We start from the raw sequence: 17180 nt of genomic DNA on the forward strand, positions 1-17180 counted from the left end.
TAGTATTTACTGCTGTAACTCAACGACATCCACATTGCTAACCGTCAGTATATAAGGACTATGTGTAAGAACATATAGGGAGGCAGCAGATTTAAATCGAGCTATGACCTTGGGGACGACATTGTCAATTAAACTTAAAGAGAAAGCAATTTGTCAATTAGTTGACATATCGGTCATTTTAGTCGACTAATCTCTATAGTCAATGAGTCAGTTTAAGTTGTGCCTTTGTCCGATTCTTTTTATTTGCTTCAAACCAGTTAATAATAATAGCAATAATAACTAACTTATATAGTGCCTTTCAAGGAATCCAAACCAGTTGATGGAAAAGATTCGGGAGCTTTACGGATCTGTTGATTATAAATCAACAAATGTATTAGTCCACGTAGATTTATGTTTTCTCAGATCTTCCAAAGCTCTGAATTGTTTGTTTTATATTCAAAGGAGAATTAAAAAAATACTTAGCTAAATGATTTTATTATTGATTAGTCTGCTGTTTATTTTCTTGATTAATCAAGGCAAGGTTGCATCTTCAAATTAAGTCAAAACCAAGGTATTCAGTTTACTATCATAGCTAGACAGAGAAAAGCAACAAAACCTCACATCTGAGAATATGGAACTATAGAAAGTTTGTAGTTTCTACTTAATAAATAGTACTTTATCAAACTCGAAAATAGGTGTAATATTTTATCGGTTGATTTTTTTCAATGCACAACATACGTATAACCTGTTTAGTAAGTAGAGAAGGAATGTATGTTGTCAGTACAACACAAGATTAAATAGTCTCTCCAAACCTGGCTGTACATGACTGACAAAAGGAGGCAGACATAAGACAGGGATGATGTGGCCTGTCTGTAGTTGCAGAAGTACCTTCAGGTCGAAGTGAGCGATTTGTTTGGCGTGCAGGTAGAAGACTCCATCCAGGATCTGCTTGAGGAACTGAGTGGCTTCCTCCTCGCTCAGCGACTCCTTCTCTGCCAGGAAGTCAAAGAGCTCGCCGCCGGCCACGCTGGATGAGAGAGAGAGAGAGAGAGAGAGAGAGAGAGCAAGAGCGAGAGAGAGAGAGAATTAAAATGTGAGATCTCTCAGATTAGAGCCGGCTACAAATCCCTGTTTATCAGAGCTGATCTGATGTAATCTAATCATCCTGGTGCATTAGAGGCCGACCAATTTACACAACCAACGCACATTTTAATCAGCGCTACTCTCAAAAAAATCTATTAAAAACTACAATTGGGCAGCTATGGAAAAAAGGAATATACAGTATATATATATATATATATATATATACACACACACACACACACTAGTATTTGAGCCAAGTTTGTTTTATTGGAATATTTAAAGTCTACCATTGTCATCTTAAAGAAAAAAGACATTGAGGGAATGATGATCAGGGTAAAAATGTGGTTTCAATAATTGAGTACAAATGAAAATCCATTAGGTCTTTATCAAATTAAAATCCACACAGCTTGCATAAATGGACAGGATAATCACACACACATGATCACATATTGGGACCAAATACCATTTTGAGTCACGGCAGTTAGTGAACAATACTGACCCAGACCTGGCTAGTCTTTAGAGTAGGGCCGTCCTCGGGGGAAAAAAGACATTCTTAGTCAACTAATAGTCATACAATTTTGCCAACTAATTGAATAGTTGATTTAATCGACAGAGCTGTAAAAGTTTTTCCACAAATAATCATTCAAAAAGCATCACTTTAAATCTTGCATTTACAAGCTCATACTTGTAAACCCTTTAGCACTAAAAAACCCTGATTCATTTAAATGAATAAGTGGTCGCCTAATTGACTAGAGAGGGGGCAGCCGTGCAAAAGAGATTAACATCGGTTTACTCATATAGCTCCTTATAAAATCCTCTTTTTTTCAGCACCAGTAATTGCTAATGACGACTAACACATTACCCGAAATTCTATCACTCTAAACTTTGCTAATTTAATGAAAGCATGGCATGATGTCGCGCTTCACACTCAAAAGTTGAAAAGAAAAGTGGAGACGAAGGAATGGAGAGAGCAGCGGATTGGTCACGGTCGTAGCATGATAAGCTGAAGGCCGGCAGCGAGGGGAAGTGTGGCGGAGAGAGGAAGAGAGACGATAACTGTAATTACAGCCGTGCTTATTTAGTGGTTGAGCATCCACTCTGCCGTACAAACGGCATACATAAGAAAATATATATTTGAACGTTGCTGCAGAAAAAACTAACACCAGATAATGCTTTTTCCACATGGGTTGGTCAGTGATTAGCGGCAAAGGACAGTGGCTGCCACGGTTGTTATTTACCCAGGGTGCAGCAGGACGAGGAGAGGATGACAAAAGGACACAACATGAAGCCAAATATATTTAGCATCCAACCTACACCTTGTTGTTTTACCTGCTAGCATCATGTCACCCTACCAGCTCTGAATGCTAATTACAATGTAGGAAGAACATTACTGTCATCATCTAAATTACCGTCTCCTAAATCCCCAGGGGGGATTTGCAGATTACTCCAGATTTCCTAAATTGCCACATTTTATTGTGCCTTATAAATAAACATAAAAAGCTAATTGCAGCACATTAAATTATTTTAAATCTAATTAATCTCTTTTGTATCATAGTATAACCGCAGGCGCTATGAGAGCTTCGGCGGCTCGTTCTATTCTCAGTAATCGTATGAATACGGGCGGGTGCGTGCTGGTCGACTTTGAGTCTGTTGTTATTATTCAAGTATGAAATAAGTGGCTTAAAAATGACTTAATATGCTGTTTGTGTGTAATTCATTTTGGTCCCAGTTAGAGTGCACAGAGCACTGTAACCATTTAGTTAATAGAGAGTAACGTGCAGATTTTTCCTTCTCCCACCGGCCAATCGATCGGTTGAAGGTTAGGTGGAATTTCAGTTGACTGAGCAGCCCTAAAAATGAGCAACTCTATTACATGTTAATGATTAAGAGCCTTTCAGACCAACTTTATCATTGTAGGAAAAGTGCAAGCACCCCTCATCTCCATGCTTCAACGACCTAATCCACCAAGCAGGAACTACGTGTTTTTGTATTGAAAAAAGTCTCCAAGCTACACTTCCTGGTTCCTATTTCATCTTCTAGCCGTTCCCCCATAGCAACATCAACATGACACAGACGCACACAAAAGCAGCCTGACTGACATAACAATGAGAAACAACGTGTCATGTGACTTCCTTCGGGGAGAAAATACTATCAAATGCTTGTCAGTAGCTCAGACGGAGAGCATCTTTCTGGGAGTGCTGGATGGATGAGTTTGCTAAATGGCTGGTCAGGAGAATAAACTCTCCACAGAGAGTCTTAAATTAAATTTAACTTGACACAATTAAACAATGCAGCGTAGAAGTGAGCAATATCCTCACTGAGAGCAAAGCTTGAAAGTGTGAGATGCGGTCTGTGTTGTGGAGGTGTTGGATGAAGCCAAACAACAGACGGTATGGATGCCAGCTGGAACAGAGGGAGAGCTAATGGGCCAGTCTTATAAAGGCTTTAGGGTCCAGGCAGATCAGGTGGGAAACATCTCTAGTGAGTTCCTCAATTAAGATGTTTCGGTCTGGCTATCCCCCCAGAAAACAGTAATAATAAACCACCGCAACCAGAATCCCCAGCCGTTGTGAGCATCATTGACCAACAAGCCACACTTTGCCCCTCATGTGATTTATAACAACTTCAATCCAGGACAAGTCTGACATGAAAACATTGAAAAAAGGTCATAAATAATCAAATAGATCACAGAAAAGAATAGAAAGTTTCATTGCTCATAGAATAAAATTGCTCTCGTTCCGGTCAACGTTTATTCGGAGAGATGTGGTTCGGCATACTTGCTCTTTATAGCATCTAAAGTCCAATTACTGGTGAGATCCCCTTTTTAAAAGCAAGATATTATAACCAACAGCTGCTACAAAAAAGGGAACTCAGTGGTAATTGGACTTTTCTCAGCCACATTTCCCCCAGATATAGATGTAGTCCACTCTCCATCGCCTGGGTTTATTCTGTCTGCACAAAGATGAACTCATTTGATTTAATTCAAAGAAAAGATAAACGATGGATCCGCCCTAATGGCTGGAATGATGCAGTATCAGCTGTGGCATTACCAGAAACTGTTAATCTGGATTCATTTACATTCATCACATTAGCTTTAGCTGAGCTATTTTGTTTTCTTATGATTCTTAATATAACAGTTAATACTGGTTAGTGACACCTGCTGTAAAGTAGAAATATCCTGCTCATTTCTAGGATCATACTTGCATTTTTGGGTTTCTACGGCAACATGTTCACATGCTTAAATGTTAAAAAACTAAATTATTCTCTCTGTCATTATACTCTGTCTGAAACGCCCTATTTCAGCATGTTTCAACCAAAATTGTGTTGCTAGGTAACAACTTAGGCCCATGTTTACTTCTTGACAACTGCTGTAATGAATGTTCATATTTATATATAATATAATTGAATAGATGTGGCCTACAACCGTACAGATATTCTGACGGCTCGTTAAAAAATGGGGTTTTTATGCTTTCATAGTATTTATACAGTACTTAGACCTGCTTTATCATAATAAAAAAGACATGAGAAATCTCACTCTTCATAAAATGGGACCTCTAAGATTGTTTAGGCCACAAAAGCATAGTGTTCCTCTTTGCTTATTGTCAATAACTGGACAACGTTGATAGCATTGGGGTGCAAATGTGCATTATTGCAAAGCAAGCATGCTATATGGTTGGACTGATACATTTGGTCGTTGACAAACTTGTCTCTTTGCAGAAGGAGATATTATATAGAAGTGAGATTCCTGGGATCATGTTTTTACTGTTTGTAACTGAGATTTTAGGAATTCTCCTCTGAAGCATTTAATCAAGTGTTAAAAGCATTCAGATGTCATTTGTAGAAATAGTGACCTACTCTACCACTTAACAGTACTGAGCTGGATATGAGCCATGAGACCTGGACTGGTTTTGTGCTCGTTAGTTCCTCGTATGTGATCACGGGTCAGGAATGTGGTCCGGCCACCTCAGCCCTTCACATGACTGGTGGTTGTTAGGTGACCCACGCTTTGAGGTCTAGTCTATTCTGTTTTCAGGCCGATTTGTTCTGAATAAGTGTGTCAGCTGGATTATAATTGGACTGTAATGTAAACATGAATTATCTTCCAGTGTTCGGAGTTCCACCTAACCTGGTAAAACTGGTCTAACTGGGGCTTTGCGGGCTTTGAGCCACACGACACCTCTAACAGGTTACAGCCACAGTTTATATCCTGTCCAACTTGAATACTGGCTATTTATTTGGCAGCCTAGTGTTTTTACAAATGTAGTTCAGTTTACACTTCATGAGGAGTAAAACTGAAAGGAGTTTAATATTTTTAAGGCCCTGAAGGGAGCTTTCCTCAGTTGATGTCACCAGCAGTTTTGGAGGTTGATCGGGATTATCCTCAGCTTTGAGTTTGACATCATCTGGTTTTTTTTGTTTTTTTTTAATTTGTTCATTCTTGCGAGTCCTTCAGCTTTATGGAAGTGTGATACTAAATCATCGGATTTTAAAACAGAACATTTCCCTGACAGCCACTTAAATATTGTATTTATATTTTTATTTTCATACTTAACAACACCATAATAATTTGGAAAAAGAAGCTGGATTTATACGTCTCTCTACATGGGCTGATAATATAATTGATCCTAAATAACATTTTGTAAAAAGTATTTTGCGTATCAGTAGGCAGAATGATGGCAACTTGCCTAATTTTGTCAATAAGTGGTCCGTGATTTTATAATACAAAAGTTATGGGTTTTTGGTCATTTCCTCTTTCAGAATCTCATACTACCACTACTAATAGTTAAAAAAAGAAAAAGCTTCAATGTGCTGTTGTGATGAGTACACAGACGGATAGATAAAAGACTCACAGCTCCAGGACCAGGATGACCTCTGCCTTGTTTTCAAAGACCTCATGGAGCGTGATGATGTTGGGGTGCTGGATCTCCTTCAGGATGTTCACCTCACGCTCAATGTCGTCCCTCGTCACCCCTCGTCTACTCGACTTGCTGCGCCGCTTCTTGATGGACTTGGCGGCGTAATCCACACCCGTATTCCTGTGCCGACATCTTCGGACCACAGCAAACTGGCCGCTAGCAGAGGGAGGAAAGTAGAGAGTGTCAAAAAGTTATATAACATGTTATATCTCATTGGTTTGAGCCAAAAGAAGTGGTGCTCAAGTGGCTGGTAATATTTAACACATATAGCCGGTAAATTGACCTATAGATCAACATGCATACCCGGTCAAACATTTTGGTGGTTAGCCGATTAAAAGTTGATATGAAAGTAGTTTAATTTTGTCATCTCTCAACTCTCGGCAAGAAAAGACAATAAGTGTATTTTTCAAAATGTCTAACGAGGGCTTTAACACTTCAAAGTTACAATCACTAACAAATAAGAACGTCAATAAATCATGACTAACATTCATCTGCTTTTAAATCAACTACACCAAAGGGATCAGAAGTTGATGTCAAATAATAAAAGAGGACAGTAGCCAAAACCAACTAAAATTAACTACAGACTGATATGTTACAAAAATAGATGGGAGTGACCGAATCAATTGGCTTTAAGGACTCTCAAGGACTTCCAATGACTCTCAAGTGTTAAATTCCCACAGGGTTCACCATTGTTCACTAATAACTGCTGTTGGCTGTATCTACGTCAGTTTCAATGTGGTAAACATAGACATCTGAGCCAAAAGGAGTGGGCGGGATAATAAGGCAATAACGCATCTTTAATTAATAACTGGCTGATGCATCGGGCCCGACTACGCCTGGATACACAAAGAGCAAAGAGAGCTGAATAAAGACGCAAGTATTCAGATACAGAAAAACAACACCTGCCCTCACCGTCAGCAACCCCTCATCATCAGTTTGACAACAATGTGAAAATGATATCCAGGCAGCACAGCTCTCACTGTCAGCAGCACGTTGATAAGAATCACAGCTCAGCACAACATCAACACAGCTGACGAACATCCAAGCAGTAATCCTACACACACCAACTATAAAGACGAGAGCAAAGACCTTTACTGCTTATAGGCATTCATTATTCACTACAATGAAGTTATATAGATCATGTTGGTCTAGAATGTTGTACAGTAATAATGAGTTTGTACCTCCACAGTTCAAATGAGCATACCTGTTGTTATGTATCAGCTGCAGACATTTCTGAATTTATATCTTATCTACCCACAAATATGATTAAAAAAACAAACAAATTCACCACACAACAGACAGTGTAAATTATTTGCCGATCAAACTCTAAAATTGACCACATCCATTATTCATACATATCCAAAAATGAGCTGAAACTATTTAACCACTTAGCAGATTTATACAAAAATCATCTGCAACAATTTGGATCATTTTAAGTCATTTTAAACCAAAAACATGTTGGTTTTAGCATTTCAAGTGTTGAAGCTATATGAAGCTATAAATTGCAGCAATGTGACAAAGTGAGCGAGTTTTAGCAACAAAGAAGAAATTTACCAACACTTTTGTGTCATTTTTACCAAAACTATTTAAATCCCAACCAGAAACATTTGATCATTTTTAACAGCTTCCTCTCGTTTCCCTACATGTCCTTCTATATTCTATAGCCATGGACTGAGTAAGTGGATATGAAAGAAAAAAGATAAGCACTTTTACTGTCAGAGCAATCCACATGTGACGAGCCTGCACAACATTTTAGCCTGACAAATTATCTATGTAGGAACAACACAGACGGCGTTATTGAAATTCCGCCACTGTGCTACGATGCACCGGCGTTACCGAACGCTGCTATCTGACTGGATAACGCTGAATCAACTCGCTCACTCCACCAAAATCACTGCCAGAAAAACCACTCGGGGGAAGCAAGGACACTTGGCTGAGGGCTGTTGACGCCTCCGGCGATTGTGGCTCCCTGGCAATCATGCGGCACTTAGTGTACCAAACACCCACGGAGGGAGGACGAGAACAAGGGAGTAGGGGGTGAGGAAAAGAAGGGTGAGAGAAAATGAGAGAGAGAGTGAGCCACATTTTGTCTTTTTTTTTTATTTCCATCCACAGCCAGATTTATGGCAAAAGCTTCCACTGCCTTGGCAAAAAATGACCACAATAAAGAGAGAGATCCCCGCGCTGTCATGTGACTCCCACGGTCCTGTCGAGACGAGAGAGCACAGTAGTCAGGAAACAGTATAGTATTTAGCTATATGTTCCCACTCTAATTCTCCGTCTGTGTGTCTCCCAATATTTGATGAGTAAATGCAGGATCTAGACTACAACACGGCCAGCTGCAGAGGAGCTTGAAGGGGAAAAAGAAATAAGGCCTCAGGGAGTGTCTGGAACAAAAACGTCCCCGCTCTATGAACCGGGACTGCAGTGTGTCCCCGTTGATCACTTGTCACGCGTCCACATTCAATTTTAAAACCTCTGCATGCACGCAACACTTTCTGGTGATTGTGAATGTTTGCTGCCCATATAATGCCAAATATTCCCTGTTGGCCGGACTAGACAAGCACTTTGAAGACTTTGGGTTCTGGGAAATTCAATATGTTTGGATGATTCATTGACTCAACGACTGACCGATTAATCGAGGAAACTAATTGCACATCATTATGAAAACAATTACTGATGTGGTGTCAGCATTTTGAGACTCTCTCAATGTCATAGTTGTGGAGTCACCCAACCGTGTATTGTCCAATTGGCTATATGACACACAAAATAAGCATTTTCAGAAGGAGCTGGATGGTGTAAAAAGCCTGGGGGTCAAAGGCAGCCTGATTTCCAATCTACATGATAGAAGAACAGTGTTTTCATCTACTTTGGCTACAGTAAAGTAGAGTGGATGGCAGGACAAAACCAAGGAAAAACAGATAAACATTTCTTACGTGTTAAAAAAAAGACAAATGCTCGGGTATATTATTTAAATCAACAACAATAAAGGGAAGTCATCGGACTCGGACGGTTGGAGAATTGTTTGCTGACAGACTGAACTGCCGACTCCCTAAAAGGGAATGATGTCTCTTTAAGGAAGTGACTTCTCCTGCGACACGAAGCAGACAATGTGAAGAGGAAGAGAGAGCTGAGGATGAGGGCTTTCTCATGTTAATGTCTCCTCCACCCCCAAGCAGACTGGCTTCGCCCTTTTGTGGTCCCCACCTGTCAGTCAGGCCTCCCCCATGTAGACAGAAGGCACCGAAACATCAGGATTTAATCTGCGCCTTACAGAGACGTTGATAGAAGAGAGTAGAGTTCATATTGTGTATATACCGTATAATATTATATTTATTATTTAACCAGGAAGTCCCATTGAGATCAAAAATCTCTTTTACAAGGGAGACCTGGCCAAGGTAGCAGCCATACAATATATGTGGACCGTCAGGACAATCTGTATTCAAATGACCTGTGAGTTAACTCTGCATGCGATGATACCTCGATAGAAAATCCTTTTAGCTGCAAATGTATCGCTGTGAGGGTGAAGTTTATACAGCCATGGTTACATGTTTGGTACATAAGTTCATATTCAACACTTTTCTAGAAAAACATCAGACAACCAGCTGAACAGGGAGGAAACAGGAGGTTCAACAGCTAAACATGCAACTTCACCAGCTAACCACCAGACTGGGAAAGTAGGAAAAACAAAGATATGTTGGTATCTAACAGACCTGAAATGCCAACATCAGCAAACCAGAACATCCTTAAACGTATTTGTGTGCTGTCAAACTGTCCACCGCCGAGAGTTCATGCAGAGGGAAGTGTGATCTGTGAAGCCGTGGGACTTGGGTGTGACAATACTATTGAGAAGAACACAACGGATTTCCTGTTATTGAATGATGAATGTTTGATGAGGCTTTGCCAGTATGTAGCACTGATGTACTAATGTTTATAAAGCACTTTCGTGTCGGCTGGGGGGAACTCAAATCAAGTTATGAGAAGGGCTGGATATCGTTTGAGAATTTTCGATACCGATTCATTGAATACAACCTTCGGCATAATTAGAACAGCTGTGTTTCTATTAAGGACTAATTTTTTCTACTATATGTAAAATTGCTTATTTTGAAAACATTCAATTTCTTGAAATTACTATTCATAATGTAAACAAGAGGTAGAAGTTCACCGCATAACATGCAAGCAACATCAAAATAAATTCATTAAACACCCATTCTACCACCTCACCAAATTCTGTTCTCACATTCAACACTTATGTTGAATATTTATGAATTTCTTTTTTCAAATATTTATTATCAGCCACTCTTCACATCAGCGTAAATTAGATCCACTGCACACAGCACCGATTACAAAAGAACATACATTACGTTTAAATCTCGTTGACAAGCATATAAAAGGCTATTTTCAGGGTTGACTCCATTTACTCCATTGCAGTGCTCCCTCCACCAAGCCTACATCACATCCAGCAACACTGAAATATGAAAAATATATACTTGTCCAACCTTGTAAGGAGAAACAATCAGATCCATATCATGAAAACAAATATGGGAAATAAGTTTCCAATCACCCGTTTAAGAACACAGACTGTGTCAACACGTACAACAACAACATAACAATAAAAATGCATCAGAAAAACGACTACATCAGTGTGACGGCATGTGGTCTGTGAGAATCAATCTCCACACTTCTGTTATTTCCAAAGCTCTCCCACTGTACACACAGAAAGAGAGGGGGAAGCCCACCTTTTGTTCAAAACACCAGCTGCACACACATACAAACAAGGGGAACATGGCAGCAGTTCAGCTGAGCTCTCTTCCCTTGGTGAGGTAGTGGAGGGAAACCAAAACCCAACGCTGCCTCGGAAATCGGAAAACGCCCTTTCCCCGGTCGGGTTCCTCTTTCTGAGAGCTGCAACGCTGCTCTTAAAAACCTAGCTAAGAGCTAACTTAACAGGAGTCAATGTGGCGGATCCCCTCAATAGATGTTTAGCGTTTACCTGAAGGCTAGTCTGGAAATCCCTCTCATCCTCCAGGGATGCTGAGGGAGAGCACTGACTTGCTGAGGGAGAGCACTGAATCGCAGAGATGGAGCAGAAATAATGAGCAGGCAAAGAAGATAAAAAGCCTTCCTGGGAATCACTGACAAACCAGAGCCAGAGAGGCTGTTTTTTCAAGAGCAGCTTCTCACCCTCAACCCTGATGCAGCGCAAAACCCCAGATAGTGTGCAGGATCAAATTGCTCTGTTGCCTTTGTGGTGCTTAAAGAACAGGCCAGGCTTCCTACTTTTGGCCTACTTGTTTCTCTAAAGCAGCTGGAGGGGGGGGGGGGGCTGTTTGGGAAGGTTTGTTTGTGTCTATCAGGAGCTGCCTGGCTTTGTGACAATGCCTTTCATTACATAACACTGCTGGCTGGAGACTGTTTATCTGTGGAAAGATACAGATTTATCTATTAACGGTGATAAAGCATCGAGTCTGTCTGACAGAGACAGTTAATCGACCGATACCTCAGGTTTACTATAAAGTCCGGCCTGTTGAATGTACGCACAGATGCATACACAAGTACAAAGTATCTGACCCTGCTTCATAAAGCAGACCTGCTCTCAATCAACTTACATGCAAACAGCCATACAGAAGCCAGGCTAAGAGCCTCGGTTCAGCCGCTGCAACCACGGCAAATTGGATTTGGTGTCCGCCGAATTGTTGCTTCAAAGCTCCAGCTGTACACAGGCGTCGATTATACAGCGCTGATGCTGGAAGCGCCTTTAAGAGACTTCTTCATACAGCAGATCAAGTAACTTATAACGAGTCAGAGTCACAGGCAGACAAGCTGCTAAATGAACGTAATGCAATGAAGTCGAATTATTGATCAGCAACTATTTTGATGAACTTTTTTTTTTTTAAGTTTAAATTTGCTGCATTTCTCCACACTGTGATAGCAAACTCATCATTATCTTTGGGTTTTAGACTGTTGACATGTGTGGACTTTGCCTCAGGCATTAGGAAATCTTATGGACTTTCCCCACTGTATTCTGACATTTTATAGAACAAACAATGATTAATTGAGTAATAACTGCCAGACTAATCAATAATGAAAATAAACATTCCTACAATTAAGCCATATATTTGGGAGTGCAACATTCCATCCCTATAAAAGTCTCTGTCCACTCAGTAAGAAGACCAATCACTGGACACTAGAGTCTGCTGTCAAATGAGCGCCGGCCTCGCCTGGATGACTGGCTGATGTTAGTTAGACGTAGCTGCTCTGACTGGAGTGTGGCCTTGTCAAGATGAGGCAGCGCTGGAATGAACAAAGTTCAGTGGTAATGAGCAGCAGAAAGGCCTTGTAAACAAAAATCAGGGAAGTGGGAAGACGAGGGGGCGAGGGATGAATTTGATCTGGACGCACACAACACAAAGTGTGGCCAGTGTGTGACGTGCAGTGGATAAAACACTGTTGATGCATCATTTTTAAGAACAAAGGTCACAAGATAGAGAACAGGAAATAACCTTGAGGGAGGGATCAATTATAATTATTATAATATCGATGCATCTCGGAACGTTCCCCTCATAAAGAGTACCTTTACAGTGGTTCATCATTTCCTTTAACACTACATTTTTGAGGAAGCATTGACTACACCAAGTCACACGTCTTAAGTAGTTGATTATAACGACTAAGCACTCTGTGGCACCAATTATTGATGCCACGAAATGATTCATGCAGTGGCAACCAAGCCAAGAGAAAAAGTGATCGTCTTGTTCTTGTTGACAGGAACCAGACCTATATGCATTTTTTTATTTATTTGTGACGCATGATTTTTCTTTTTAGCTTTCCAAGTAGACAGGGAGTTGTGTTGAGAAGGCAGCTTCCTCGGTGGGAACGAGGTGATAACAAGCTCAGTGTGAAGCTCAAGTCATCAACTCAGGGTGTCTGGCACAGCTTGGTCCGACAGCAGCTGAAGATGACACACATACAGCTACTTTTCTCACAAAAACACACACAAATCACTTCCTGGCTAAAAAATCTGTGTGCTTCCCCTTCTGGAGAGTCGATTTCAGCACAAGCTGCAGCTGGCCTGAGAATCTCCTTAACACAGAAAATAAACCTGGGATTTTACCAGGAGAAACATTTTGTCTTGCGGCCAGAGGCTCCATGACCCAGCTTTCTCTAAGGCCTAGCTTATGCTTGTCTGGATAGTATTAGATCAAATCATTTATTGCAGAATAATCTAATGTGTAAGTAATTCCTATTGAGACTGGGCTGGAAATGGAAGGCATGATACTCACCTTTGTAATATTTGCCCTTAATCCCACCATAATCCATCTATACATTACATCCTCTTAAATACAGCCTACACTCGAGAGAATAATGTATGTCTATCATGACATCGAAATCTATCCTTCCATCCATCGTCAACCGCTTAGCCTGTTATGGGTGGGGGGGGGGCATATATATATATATATATATATATATATATATATATATATATATATATATATATATATATATATATATATATAAAATGTAATTAATGACTAATCTGTCAAAATCATATCAATCTGTTTTCAATTCTCTTTTCTGAGGAAGCAATTACTCATTTTTTAATTTTGAAAAATTCTCACATTTGCAAGCTGGAACCAGAAAGCCTTTTGCATCTTTGCTGCATAAATTAATGAAACAATGAACAGAAAATGTTGGTAATGCATTTTCTGTTGAAGGGCTAGCTGTTATCTCACTCATAACCACCAGCGAACAACAAAAACTACTTGTTAACACAATACACGAGGAAGCACAGAACGTGTATCAACTCTCCTCCACTACCATTTGCCAGCTATTGATTGGCTCCGTGCACTACTACTGTGAAATAGGAGATGGTGCTGAAAAGCTGAAAAGTGTTAAGTACAATAGCAGGCAGGCTAGCAGAGATCCAGGAAGGTAGACACTGCACACACAAAGCTCCTCTGTCAGAACTGATACTGATGCACATGGACGGGTGGCACAATGAGCGTGATCTCACTCACAGCTTGGTTTCCTTTGGTGTGAACCACAGAGGAACTCTGCATTGTTGCATTTTTTGGTATTTTGTTCATTGTGGTTTATGCTGCCCAGTGATAAGCAAAACAAACAAGTCACATGATGGGAACTCATGTGACATCCTTCAAAGCTGCAATAACATTGCCGGATCACCATTTCTTAAGCGGATATGTTGAACTGGTTGGCAAACTATTGTCTATCGTCGCATACAACATACGTGCTGTGGTACTGACCTCATGGCACATGCATGCAAGATCACAATTAATTCTCTTTTAGTTCTGTATTTGGTCTCCATCTTTCAGACTGTTGCAGACTCTGCTATGGTTCGACATACTCTGTGGAAATGGTGATTTGATGTCATTAAAAAGGTATAACGGAACATTTTCCTAAAAATAAATGTATAGACTGACACAAAACTATCTTCACTTAGGACCAAGGACAAGTGTGTGTCTTAGAGATGCCCGTCTTTTCTCTTTGCGTCACATTTTGTTGTGTTCGGGTAGCAACGCTCACAGACCTCACAGCCTCAGACAAGCACAGAGAGAGCAGACAGGCCACGGCACGATGAAGTGGCACATTCCCCCCAATTTATGAGGTGTGTTTATTTGTGCTTTAGAAGCGCCGTGAAACAATCAGAAAATAAATATTTGTTTTATTCTTGTGATTCACAGCTTGGTTCGTTTACATGCCGGTCCCTCCCTTCATTTACTCTCTAGCAACCAACAATGTGACTTCATATTATATCTTTAAATAGAGAGCTACATGTCAGGATGGATAACGCAGCCATCTGATTAAAGTGAGGTGCTGTAATCTGTCACAGATCTCCATCTCTGTCAGCTTTGTGTCAAAGCAGCTTTAATGCAGCGCAATGATTGGCTGATGGCATCAGTCATCACCATGTCAGCCTGGGAGAGAGCAGTGAAGTGTGACAGGCTTTTCATGGGTCCAAAAAGACAATCAACAGTAGTCCAAATCATCAATTTTTAAACCCAGAGTCGCTGTTGAGTGGATAACACAGGGAGATACAACATAATAGAAGCTCCATGTAACCTCTCTTTCAACTGCCTGCACTGCATTTACTCAACTTCTTTCAGGCTGAAGTGCTCCTATGTGCCCACTCCCACAAAGTTTGCAGTACTCCAACAACTCGTCTCAGCAAATCGATAGATATATGACCTCGCTACTGCTTACTGGAAACAGTGATTTAATCGGTGAAGGACAGAAACTGTAAATGTTGAAATGAAGTAGTGTTTCAAGGTTTTACACACCCCTCACAAGTAATGATTGCTCATTCACAAGAACTGAAATGGATAACTGTACTGTCCTTCAATCGGCACTTAGAGTCTCAGGTCAGCCAATCCATTAGTTGTTCATTCGTTTCCAGACTTTTCTCTCTGCAGAGAATGATCTGGAAGCGTTTCCATACTTGTAGAAGAAGCAACACGGTGAAACTCATCCATCCAACACAGCAGCAGCTTGCTGTTTGCAGATTTGGTGATGAACTTGAGCTTTTAAACAGGACTGCCAAGTGTTTTTCGTGACGATCCAAAGAAAAACAGGCATTCTGATAAACCTCGGCTGTGCTGAATTTAGCTTTTTATCAGATTAATATTTAATGAGGATAAAAAATCACTTTCCTGCATTGCTGCCAAATTGCTTGGCACTTGGAATAAAAACAAAAGACAAAGTGAGAGTGAGAGAAAGAGAGCAGGAAGACTCAGTTATTCACGGTTGTTCTTACTAACTTCCCAGGAAAATATTTCAACATTGATAACTGGTCACTTCCTTGTTTTAAACAGAAGCTCTACCCAGCTCAACTGAAGAACCACAAAACCAGTTCCCCAACCATCTACCCCTGTGTGAATTTGGGGGTCTTGCATAGTTTTCCATCCACAACTTCACATGAAAAGAAATGAACCAACAATCTTTGTTTTTGTGCAAGATGCCAGGTCACTGTAATTACAGTTATGCTTCTCTAGTTAATTAAATCTCCCTTGGCTCATAGGGAATGAATAAAGCTCCAAGGCTCTGCACACCGTCCTTTGTCAGTGCCCAAATTCACCAAATCTGACTACTCGTCCAGAACTGCTCAGAGCACTTTAACACTCAAACACCTGAAACTTAGATAAAGGAAATGGTACGTTAAGATGACATAGCAGATAAAAACCAGAACAGAAACCACATACTGCTGACAAAGTATAATTTACTAATCTTTAATACCGCCCATTCTGTGCCCTGCAAAGCAATGTTTTGATATTCTCAACAGTTATGCTATTAAGAGTATAATTGACTGATTAGTAGACAGACTAACTACAGATCCTGATACATTCTCTTAGTCTGTCTCTGAATATATTGTACTATTAGTCGTTCTGGACATTAAAGAAGTCACCTTGGGCTTTCAGAGATTGTTAAATATTTCTTTCTGAGACTTTAGGCTAATCTGAAATATGAGAAGACAAGGGATGGTACAAAATAGATTTTGACCGATTTATGCTATCAGTTAAACAGTCAAAAGAAATTAAAAATGATCAAAAATAGCTGTTTCACCTTGAAAGGTCAGCCAACTTCTAGTGAGCCAGGTTGGTAAACCCGCTGACTTTAATCAGCAGATTGCTGACGAGACACGGGAACTTGGCTTGGGTGTAACATTTATTGTACACAGAAACTGTACACACCTTTCACTGCTAGTTCACAGCTAGAACATTAGAAAGAAGATCAATGAGATGTTTAACATTATACTGTTAAACCAGTAACCAAATGGTTATGCGGCATACCACTTTACCATAACATCCCTGGTTCAATTCTAACTGGAGACCTTTGTAGTGTGTCACACCTCTGTACCTCCCCTCATTTCCTGTCTGCCTCTATGTCCAATAAAAGGCAGAAATATTAGTAAATGATTGATTAGTAATTGATTAGTGATTGATGTTTCCATTAATCCATCATTATTTATTAATTTAAATTCATTTATTAATGTTGGTGAATAGTGAAAAGTCCAAATGTCTTATTTTGGCAGTGGAACGATAAAAGATGTTTAATTTACAATAATGTAAAACTGAGAAAAGCAGCAAATCTCCACATAGGTTAAACAATAGTTGATTATTCTTCTGTCCATCGATTAATTGATGAATCGCTTCAACATCATACACCCCCAAAAAACGGAATCGTTTTACC

General features: G+C 40.1%; 1 protein-coding gene across 1 annotated transcript in view; it reads right to left on the reverse strand.

Moving 5' to 3' along the window:
• Positions 1-17180, reverse strand: part of dapk1 (death-associated protein kinase 1) — a 64885-nt gene that overhangs the window by 34384 nt on the left and 13321 nt on the right. Inside the window, exons 3-4 of the mRNA XM_084025472.1 lie at positions 5913-6134; positions 868-1006 (exon numbers count right to left, since the gene is read on the reverse strand). Coding sequence (XP_083881598.1) covers positions 868-1006; positions 5913-6134 — 361 coding nt within the window. The remainder of the gene's footprint in view (positions 1-867; positions 1007-5912; positions 6135-17180) is intronic.

Source organism: Eutrigla gurnardus (genome assembly GCF_963514095.1).
Source record: "Eutrigla gurnardus genome assembly, chromosome: 13".
NCBI classification, from domain to species: Eukaryota; Metazoa; Chordata; class Actinopteri; order Perciformes; family Triglidae; genus Eutrigla; species Eutrigla gurnardus.